This window comes from Uloborus diversus, chromosome 9 (genome assembly GCF_026930045.1).
Source record: "Uloborus diversus isolate 005 chromosome 9, Udiv.v.3.1, whole genome shotgun sequence".
NCBI classification, from domain to species: Eukaryota; Metazoa; Arthropoda; class Arachnida; order Araneae; family Uloboridae; genus Uloborus; species Uloborus diversus.
Window position 1 is genome coordinate 40983400 of NC_072739.1, and position 11604 is coordinate 40995003.

Consider the following 11604-nt stretch of genomic DNA (forward strand, 5'->3'; position numbering starts at 1 on the left):
TCTTTTAATTTACTCACTTCCTTCAGAGATATCCAAATGAGGTAACTAACTATCAAACGGCACGACTTTGATTTGAACAAAATTCTGGATTTAGGTCAGTTTGCACTAGATATGAACCCAGGTCAAGCGGTTTGACTGCATAGGCCCTAGTTTGGCTGCAACTAGGGTCCAAAGTTGCTAGTTGAGTCCAGAAAAACAATGGTTTTTCATTTGAAACTTTTTTTGCCCTTTTCATGCAATTGCATTGCAGTTATGGGCAAACTGAATGCATTCACAACATAGAATAAATCCCCTTCCCCCCTCCCCCCTACGTTGTGCTGACAAGAGGTGCCGAATGTGTTGGGAGTGCAAATACTGTGTCAAAGTTTCAAATTCCAGTTAATATGGCATTAATTCTAGAGTAATGAAACCCAGTCTGGTTCAGGCGGCCTTCTTCAATCTCTTCACATTTTAGAATAATACTCTAGTTGTCCTCCAGCATGAGTTTAATCTTATCTAGGCTAGAATTTTTTTTTTTTTTTTTTTTTTTTTAATGTAAGCCAGTTTGTTAAATATTCTAAGTGCAATTAAATGTGTGATCTGATTTCAGATTGACTTGATTCTTAATTCAAGGTCTATAAGAACTGTATTGTGTTGTATTACCATTATTAATTTATAATTGGTAAAAGTTAAGTTTCTTTATTTGGTGGTTATGTCATAACAGGCAAAATATGTCCCCCAACTCTTGTGGTATGACAGGGTTTTATCGTCTCATAAAGTGGTACATATACAAAACCCTGTGAAAAATAATTCTTAAAGCTGCTATAGTAAAAATTAAATGTTACTGTTTCAGAAAATTAATTTCATTCCCCTAAGGAAGTGTAATATGTTTCATTCATGTTTACAATTATTATTGCATTTCTGTTTGCATGCTGGCTCAACATTTTTATGGAGCTTCAGTTAATTATTTTTACACAAAGCATGATTTTGTGAATACTTCCCTATTCACAACTCTTTTGAACATGTATTTCATAGCTTCTGATCCTACCTTCATCTTAGAATCTTACATACAAAAAATGGGGGGGGGGGAGGGGGGACAAGAAAACACGCACACACATACAAAAATCATGTTTTTTTCTTTGACTGTAATGTTGCTCAATTAGGTTATTCTTTCACAGATTTGTAATTTTGACCAAGTAATAGCATACATTAAACATTGTTAATATTTAATCTGACAAAAAAAAAATGTATTTGTGATTTTTCAGGTCATCTTCAAAAGATTTGGTAAATGAAGAAGGGGCAAAAGAACTTGAAAGCAAGTATGTTCAAAAGGTATGAAAAAATGGCTTAAAACAACGTATTATAAAGGAGTTTCACTATTTATGTGAAAATAAATAAATAAATAAAAATATACTAACAAAAATAGTAAAAAGTATGAATTTGTTATTTATGCTTGGTCACATGAGTTTTTCAAGGTAAATTAAAAAGGCTTAGAACAGATTTTCAGTTTATCCCTAGAAAAAAAATGTATCTAAAGTCCAAAGAGTTTTAAAAGGGGAAGCGGAATCTAGCTTCTGGCATTTATTTGAATTTTGACATCTTAAATTTAAATGGCCCCTCATCCCTCAACACCTTGGCATATTAAAAATAGAAAGAAATTTTACTTATTTGCCTCTTGCAAAGTTGAAACATCAATAGAATTGTTTGATTTCTATATCTGATGCAAAGATATCGCATTTTCCAAAATGAGGCATCAAAAGTTTAATAATAGCAAATAAAAGAACTAATTACAGTAGTACAACTTTAGAATTGCATTTTAACAGGTCTACACAGTAAACATTATTCAAAACTACCAACATAATTCACGGAAAATTTGGAGTAAATGAAAAATTCAGAGGAAAAAAATCAGAAGAGGGATGATGAAAGCATCAAAGACGATTCTTAAAATCAGGTATTTAATACATGGTAAAATACTGGAATTCGGAAATATATTCAGAATGTAATCACCCCTGAAGGAAGTTCTACTGTACCATTAAATCTTCAAAAATGGAGTTCTAGTCTTTAAAATTTGTCAACCTCCTGGTGGATCTTGCCGAAATGGAAACCAAATGTTACAGGTGTCTGACATGTGGAACCTCTTAATGGGCCAGAAATGCCAAGGAACTTCTAACGGTAAGAATATTCCTGCACTGGACGCTAACTGGAGTGGTTGAGAGAGCATATGATCAGAGGACTGTTACGAGCTGAAATAGCAAAATGGAATCCAAATGTAGATATTGTATTACAGCTGCATATATTGAGATCTAGAATTATGGTAATAAACAATAAAAATGAAATAAAGAGGCGTCATCATTGTTCCAGAAATGCAAACGGGCATACGAGCATGGTGAGGAAAGGGTAAAAAGGATGCACATTTTAACATTTTATAAGTTGCTTTTCTTCATAAACTATTTTGATATAAATAGATTAATTTATATTTCAAATAAGTTGTTTTATTCTGTCAAATATTGATTTTTAAAGGTATATGAAGATATAGCTGATCATTTTAATGACACAAGGTATAAACCATGGCCTAAAGTACAATCTTTTCTTAGCAATATCTCCCCTGGCTCTCTTATACTAGACATAGGATGTGGAAATGGCAAGAATTTAGGTTTAAGTAAAAGTTGTTTTGAGGTAAATATATTATCATATTGTTCATATTTTAATTTAACTTCTATTAATGTCTTTAAACCATAGTTGAAAAGTTTTTTAATATTAATTTTAAAAGTTTAATTTTAGGTACTTAACTCTATTATGATTTTTTTATTTATTGATGCTATATGGGGGCACTGCTGTGTCCTGAAATAAAAATACCATTTAAGGTCAAAAAGAAATATATGGGGAAAAAAAACGCACACATATTTATGGCTATGTTTAGGCCTCAAGAACATAATATCTGTTGTCCTTTTTTTTTCTGAAATATGAACAAATAAAAATTCTGACTTTTGTTTTAAGGCTTTTCCCTTAATCGAGGGATTTAAAAATTTTAAATCCTTTTTAGTTATTTTTTCGCAATATGTTGGGAAATTTTACAGGTTTTGTTTTGTACAAGCCTGATTGTTGAACACACGTGTCACTTGACATAACTTTTATTTTCGAGATAGACTGCAAAGCCGGGCGACGCAGCTAGTAAGAAATAAATATGAGCTTGTTTCATGTTTTGTATATTTTCTGTAGAGAAAATTTTATAAAGTGTTTACAACTATTTTTTTTAAGCATTTTCCAATCATATTTCTTCCAGATAGGATGCGATGCATCATCAAAGCTTGCTCAAGTATGTGCTCTCCGCAAATCTGAAGTATTAATAGCCGATTGTTTGAAATTACCTTTTCGTGACAACTGTGCTGATGTCATTATTTGCATTGCTGTAATACATCATTTATCAACAAAGGTAAATATGTTTTCTTCACAGAACATTTTTTTTTAGTATGCATAACATTTTCTGAAATATAGAGTAAAAATCTTTTAACATAAAATTTAGGGAATCGGAATATCTTTTTCATGTTGAACGATTTGCATTAAATTACCTATTATACTGTCTGGATCACTATTTGCATTAAATGTATTTTTTACGTTCAGCATTTTCGAATTAAACATATTTCGCTGTATGCAATGTACCAAAACCTGGTTATGACATTCTGAGACTGCAGTTTTGTCCTTAATACGGACTCGTGAATAACCAAGCTGGAGGCAGATGTCCTTTTATTGTAGCTGAGATTACCTTCAAAGTGGCGGCTTAAAGTAATTTAGCTTATTAGGAAGAGCATTGGTGTGTTTCAATTTGTGAAGTGAAGGTAAAATCTTAGTCTTTGGATGTGTTATAACGAGGCTGTAGGTATATTACATGTTGTTCTGTCTTAGCCCTGGCTTAAGGGTGGTAACTTTCTGCATATTCCACTACAATGAAACTTCAATAAGGAATTTGCAGAAAATGCAAAAAAAAAATTCGAGTTATCGAAAATTGCTCTTATTGAATACGAAAACAAAACTATAGAATAAGATGAAATACCACTACAGACACTCGATGAATTTATAATATGAGCAAAAGTGATACAATAATTTATCAAAGATAATATATCATCACCTCAAAGCAACCATATAGGATATTTTACTGTTATTCCTGGGATTGGGTGTCTTACTGTTGTTCTGAGGCGACAATATATACTTGACATAATTAATCTATAATATGAGGCAGTGAGAAGCAAAGGGATGCAAGTGGACATTTTCAAGTTTTGAGTAAAACACGTATAAAGAATACGTCCTAGGTAGGCTTTCATTTAATTTTTTTTCTAAATCATGCTGTACAGTAGCCAGGGTTGGCCGGATTGGACCCAATTGGGTTGGACCCAATGGGTATTTTTGAAAAAATCCATTATTTGGCCTACTTTTGGGTTTTTTAAATTTTCTGAGAAGTTTTAAAAATATTAATTAATTTAAACACTTTTACAATTTAAACTTCTTTTTCATTTGTTCTTCACCATAGACAATGGACATAAAAAATGAATTTTGAACTTTAATATCATTTCTTAACTCTTAACGGCATTAAAAAAATTTTTAAAGATTTTAAGAAATATATTTAACTTTTTTCTTTAACTGGTCAATAAATAACTCAAACTATCTTGAGTAAGTCCTGGCACGTCTGATTTCCTCAATATTTGTAGATTGTACCTAGGAAACTACTCTAGCTAAAAGTCTTTCATGTGAATTATTTTCTGCAAACCAACACGTCACAAATTTCGAATAAACACAAGGTATTTTTTTAGAAATTAACAGGTTTTTCAAACAGTTAGACAGAAAACAGAATAGGATGTACAGTATTTTCATTATCTTACGAAAAAGTTTAATATTTCTTATTCTGTACACAGAAATAGAAAAACAGGCAACATGAAATTCAATGTTTTCTTTAAGCTGTAATTCAGTAAAAAGAGATTTTAACTACTTGAGATCCTACAGTAGTTTTGCATAACAGAATGAAATACAATAAAGTAAAATGCAAAAAAAAAAGGTAATTAAAAACGGACAATAGACTCGAGAAGTAACTTTCCCTTAACTGTTGGTAATCATGGAAACTAAAAAATCGGAAACTTCACCATTCCCGAGTTTTGTCGTCTTTTATACTTTTCTTCAGAAAAATGCTGAATTTTAACTACTTTTCCAGCTTTTTTTACCCCAGACTATTTTTGCACTTTGTCCATATACTTACGCTACAATATGCTACAAGTACCCCACATTTTCCCTAAAAAAAAGATTAAGAAAACCCCACATTTCTTTTAAAAACCCAACTTTAGTTGGGTGTTTTAGGGTTTTATTTAAAAAAACCCAAAAAACCCTGGGTCCATTGGCTTTTTAAAAAACACCCGGGTTTTTGCCAACCCTGACAGCAGCATCTACCAGGACTACTAGTACTATCTCCAGGGCTCCCAACACACTTTAGCCATTGAAAAGAGTAAAAGAAGACCACTCTCAACCAAAAAGGGCATTAAAGAGGACCAGTTAGGATTAAAAAGAGGATCTTGGGAAGACCATTCATAGTTAAACCCAGGGATGCAATACAGGCAAATTAGCTGCCTGCTGCTAAATCCGTGAAGATAGTTTCTTAATTAACCGTAAGGATGATTTTTAATGATATAAATCCTTTACCACCTTCTGTACAACTGAACTTTTTATCCATTGAATTACATTATTTACAAACATTTGAATGGGGAGGGGGGGACAAGCAAGCATTTATCTAATGATCTTACAGAGCACTTTTAATTGAAGAATAAACTTTCTACTAATTAACAGGTGGAAACAGGCTAATTGTAAATAATCAGCTAAGTGACTAATGAATCAGTGCATACCTAATTAAGACCTTTTAGATACAGTTATTACAGTAAAAATCTTAGCACATAGTCATTTACAAAATGTTTCATGCAACCAGTTTAAACAGAGTTCATTTTGATATAAGGTACTGCAAGACAAAAAGATATTCAGGGTGTTTCTGAACTCTTGTTGAAAAACTTTAAAGGGTGATAGTATATATCAGGACAAACAGTATAATAGCAAAAATAAAGGTCCCAAACGTCTTCCGAAGGAGAAAGGCACCATTTAAGTTTAGGGTCCAAAATTTCAAATGATCATGAAAAAAACGGAAAAATTGGTCGATTTATTTGCAGTTTTTGCTGAAATCATTCTTTTTATCAGTAATTTTATTGAAAAATTTTTTTGAAAATGTAGTTTAAAAAATGTCGATAGAGGGTGCGTTAGACTTTGGAGTAACAAACAACTAATTTTTACCTCTATTTTTGAATCTCATTAGATGTTTTCTAATGCTTGGACTTAAACTTAAATTTTTAGCTCAAAATCCGAATCATTGAGCATAATTGAGTAGCGAAAACTTAACTGTCTTCAAAAGTTGAAATACATTTTGTCACAAAAATGTATGGGTCAAGAATAAATTGAGCTGCAACCAACAAACTCGGCAGGAATGTAGTTTGTCAAATGATATAAATTTCGTTACCAGTAACTAAAGGGTAAGCTCGCTATGCGCATGCAAGATGCGCAGATAGATACGATTGAAAATGTGAAAGCTTGTGTCAAAGGGCACTTCAAACTGTCGAGTTGTAAGGACGCTATTCTGACTAGGACAACCTTTTAGAGATATACGAACAGTTGTTGGACTTTTTTTTAAAGGGATGTACAGTAGGTCTCCAAGAAGCAGGTTGGTTGTACGTGTAGCTGCCGCCACCTCAGTTGGAATGATATGGTAGTAGCATAATGTAGGTAAATAAATTAATCACTCCATTGCGGTCGATTAAGGCGTTCTCGAAACAGAAATGAGCGCAAAGATCGCACATCATAAGAGCGAGCACTACCGAATCAAGAAGGTCACTGACATTAGTTCCATGCCATTTAACACTTCCCAAGAAACTGATGGTATCAAGAAAAAAAATCCTGACTGAAAGATGTTGGTATCTCGAATCGGTGTCCATTGTGATGGATTGGATTTTCGTCAGTTGGATTTTCGCTGCACTTGATAAGCTGGGTTGTGACGGACAGGAAGCATGTTATTTTCAACAATGAATCACAACTTAGTCTCCGTGGTCATAGGTAACCTATTTCACTTTATACCACGCCATGTTTTGTGTTGTATAGCTACTAGAGGAGGCTATACAACTTCCATTTTCGTAACCTTTATTGTGTCATAACTTCTTAATAAAACAATCTTTTGTTCTGAATTTGTAATCATTTTCTATCTTGTGATAGGCCACATCCATTTTAAGTTGCGTTAAGATCGCTCGTTTCCTTCTGGGGTACTGTATTTTTTTTTTGTGACAGAGTGTATTTTAACTTTTAAACACAAAACAGTTTGCGCGACTTAATCATGCCCAATGATTCTGATTTTGAGCTGAAAATTTAAGTTCACGTTCAAGCATTTGAAAAAATCTAATGAGATTCAAAAATAGCGGTAAAAAAGTTGTATGTTATTTCAAAGTCTAAAGCGCCCTCTATCGGCATTTTTAAAACTACATCTTCGAATTTTATTTTCAAGAAAATACTGATAAAAAGAATAATTTTAGCTAAAACCGCAAACAAATCGACCAATTTTTCTGTTTTTTATGATCATTTGAAATTTTGGACTCAAATTTTAAATGGTGCCTTTCTCTTTCGGAAGACATTCGGGACCCTTATTTTTGCCATTATACTGTTTGTCCTGATGTGTACTATCACCCCTTAAAGTTTTGCCCAAGAGTTCAGAAACACTCTGTATAGCAGTAAGTTACCGCCCTTAAGCCAGGGCTAAGGCAGAACTACTACATGCAATGTCTCGAACAGCCTGGTTATCACATCATGAGACTGCAGTCTCAGGAAGTGATAACCGGGTTGTCTGGTGTATTGCAAGAAGATATAAGTTTAGAAGCCAGGAAATATGCCCTCCCCCCCCCCCCCCCAAAGCCTTTGGTTTTAACACATATTTCCAACCCTAATAAGGTAGTTTATATACATGAGGGTTTATGACACCCAACCGAGAAAGTAATTTCTGGCTACGCTACTGCCTAAGTTCAAAAATATTAGAGGCTTGCAAATCATTTATTGGTATGCTAAGTATCCAAATAATTTCTTCATATGTATGTACTGTTAGTTGTTCTGCCACCAAGGTGTTGTAATTGTCTTTAAGTATACATAAAAACTAGTAAGAAAGAAAATATTTTATTGAAGTCGCCACACCCCAAAAATATGCAAATGCTGCTTAAGTGATATATACACTGAATGTAAATTTGAGTCTGCATTTACTGAATGTTATTTTTTAATGTGCAAGTTTAGATTCATCAAGCTATATTTTCAAATTGAAAATATTCATTATTAGTATTTTCAATAATAAATAAGGATACAGTGATTTCTCGCTTATACGCGACCTCTGTTATACGTGTTTTTCTCACGGTCCCGTCCAGCGATATAGGAAAACAATCTTAATTCTTGTTCATTTATACACAAAACCTAAAATGCACCTTTCACTCATGCGCGATAAAAAATTTTCAAGTTTTAGTTAAATCGCCTATTTACGCTTTGCTTATCGGAAGATTTGTACCCTTCTTGATGTCTCTTGGAATGCTTTCACACACCTTTATTTCAATGTTCAAAATGTTTCCAAGAACGTGTTTTTTTTGCGCAAGTGTGCGATTGGGGGTGCAGTTAGTCTTGTGATTGACATCGAGAGGGGAGAACGGGTTACATGCGAAAAGGTTGACCTTTCTAAAAGTCCTGGTGAAGTGGAAAGCATTGACATAGCCTATCGAGGATCTTTTGTATCCTCACAGACTATGACACTGATCACGCGACAGTTTTTAGGTTTTGTGGAATTCGCTTACATACTATACAGTGTATAAAAAAATGACAAAACATGCAACTTCAAATTTTACATTTTTATTAAATTACAATGCATAAATGGAAATTATGTGCATATTTATTCATTAGTATCAGTAGTGTACTATTAGTATTACTATAACTGTTGATAACTTAAAAAATTTAAGCTTATTTTTGGGGGTTTTCACTTATGCGCGAAAATTCATTGTCCCCTTTGGTCGCGTATAAGTGAGAGGTCACTGTATAAAGAAATACCAAAGAAATTTTTTTTAGTTATTTCAAAATTAAATTAAATAATATAATCTGAGGTAGCACATGTGAAAATAGCTTCCAGTTTCCAAAAATATTAAAATAATTACAAGCTGCAAAAGGATTGAAACCTCGAACACGAGAATCAATTTTTCGCGAACTAAGTTCACTGTTGGCATGTTTTCCAAAAGCAAATTATTTACTAAAATTAAACATAAAATATGCTAGTCTATGATAGCATATGTGAAAATAACATTCGATTGCCAAAAATATTAAAATATTTGCAAGATGCAAAAAGATTGAATCTCAAACACAAGAAGCAATTTTTCGCGAAGTTCGAGTAAGTGCAATGTTGCACTTCTCGAATGGTTGTACTGGTACCAAAAATAAGAAAGTTTATTATCTATTGAAATTAAACAAAAATAAGCTTATCTATGGTGTCGTATGTCAAAATAACTTCCGATTGCCAAAAATATCAAAATATTTACGAGATGGAAAATTTTAAATATTCTCTTAGTTCATTTTAAAGTTCAATCCCATCATTTAGAAATCAATGAAACGGTGCAACAAACATTAACTCTATAAAACGAAAGAAAAAAGCCAGTCTTGGAAAAACCAGCACTTTTGTAGAATACCGCAAAATTCTCCAAAAATAGTTCATAACCCTCTCTTCCTCATTTCCACTAAAAGTGAAATTATTCTACAATCCCAAATATATGAACCCCCCCCCCCCCCCTGGATCATTTATTAAGTCCCATTTTTGGGCTATTCTTAATTAAAGCCTTGATTTCCCCTATGAGCAGTGCTCATAGGGGAAAGAGTGACCTTCGAGCAATGCTCGAAGGTCACTCTAATTTTCAATTAAATTTTCTAGTTCTGCAAAGCTCTGAAATATTTAGTGGTCAATAATAAAAGCCTGTCTTTGCATAGCTTTTTTTCCATTATTTTCCCCAAACTGTCAGTTAAATCAGGGTTTAATTTATAGGCAAAAAAGTATTGAAGCTTTAAAATTTTTATATAATCAGTCTTCATTCCATCTAATAGATGAAAAATTATTGAAATTAAAAAAAAAAAAATGCATGAGCTGAACTACCATGAACTAAATTAGCGGTGGCCAACCCATGTGTGTCCTGGGAAGCTGATCCATATGGCCCATTGTTGAGTTCAGTGTTATGAAACGAAAAATATATTCTGAAACCTTCCAAAAGTATTGATCATCTTCATTAGGTTTTATAAATGATTGTTGCACATTTGAAGCTAGGTAGTCATAAATTGGTTTCCAAAAAGCAGAGATGCAAAGTTTGTATGAATAAAATAAGCATGTAGAATTAGATTACAGCAATTTTAAGTTTGTAATTGTCTTTCATTTCCCTTGTTTTCCCATGTTATCTGGAAAAAAATTCAATAATGTAATTAAATTTCATATTTGTTCTGGCCAGCGAGATTTATCTTAATATGAGGTGTGGCCTTTGGGTACGAAAAGTTGGGCACCACTGCACTAAATGAATCTTCAGTAACTTTTCCAGTAGCTTCTCATTTGATTCCTTGTTTCTTTATATTAGGCAAGAAGAGCAAAAGCAATAGAAGAAATACTCCGAGTACTTTGCCCAGGTGGTAAAGCATTGCTTTATGTCTGGGCTTTTGAGCAGGAAGGCCCTCAGGGTCCATCAAACTATTTGAAACATAATAAATTAGTGAAAAACATTGAACAAGATTTTCTAAAAGGTGAAAATACAAGCCAGCTACCATCAACTGAAATCCAGCTTATAGAGGCTAAAAAGTCAATAACATTGCCCATTCACAAAAACAGGACAAATTTTGTAGAACAGGACATGTTGGTACCTTGGAAAGAAAATAACACATCTAGTCAAGTGCCTAATAGTGACAAAGGAACTAAAACACATCACAGATATTACCATGTATTTGTTAAAGGTGAGCTTGAGTCATTAATTATTGAAAAAAATGCTAAAGTAATTTTATCTTACTATGATAAAGGAAATTGGTGTGTGTTATTAGAAAAATAATATTTTTAATGTTGTTATTAAAAGAAAGTATTAAATCATTTTTAAAGAAAGACTCATTTCTTTGAAACTTTTCCTAAATTTAATATCAAATGGTCCATAGATCTTAACAGATTTTCTTCAAACAAAAGCCAATAAGATGCAACTTGTCCTATTCTAATAAGGCCATTCCATGAAAAAGCTGCCATTTTGTTCCTCATGTGACAGTTCATTTAATTCATTAAAGAACAAAAATGGTAAAAAATAATGAACAAAATTTTGTTCTTTACCCTTTTAAATTATTTTCAATTAAACATATGAACTGTCAAATGCATAACAAAATGTCTCCTTCATTCAAGGTATTCATAGGTCCTAAATAACGTTTGTTTTCAAGGAAAAGTGGCTTCATATTAAGTTAGTCTAATTCCAAAAGAGTAGATGAAAGAAAAAATAAAGTGCACACTTTAAGACTCTTAAGTACTCAAACAAA

At 32.6% G+C, this 11604-nt stretch overlaps 1 protein-coding gene across 2 annotated transcripts in view; it reads left to right on the forward strand.

The window, feature by feature from the left end:
- Window positions 1-11604, forward strand: part of LOC129229281 (alkylated DNA repair protein alkB homolog 8-like) — a 57012-nt gene that overhangs the window by 41838 nt on the left and 3570 nt on the right. Inside the window, exons 9-12 of one of the 2 annotated variants that reach the window (XM_054863554.1) lie at window positions 1245-1311; window positions 2500-2655; window positions 3263-3412; window positions 10677-11046. In XM_054863554.1, the coding sequence (XP_054719529.1) occupies window positions 1245-1311; window positions 2500-2655; window positions 3263-3412; window positions 10677-11046 (743 nt within the window). Of the gene's footprint in view, window positions 1-1244; window positions 1312-2499; window positions 2656-3262; window positions 3413-10676; window positions 11154-11604 lie in introns of those variants that run through there. The other variant, XM_054863553.1, reaches the window with a different exon arrangement.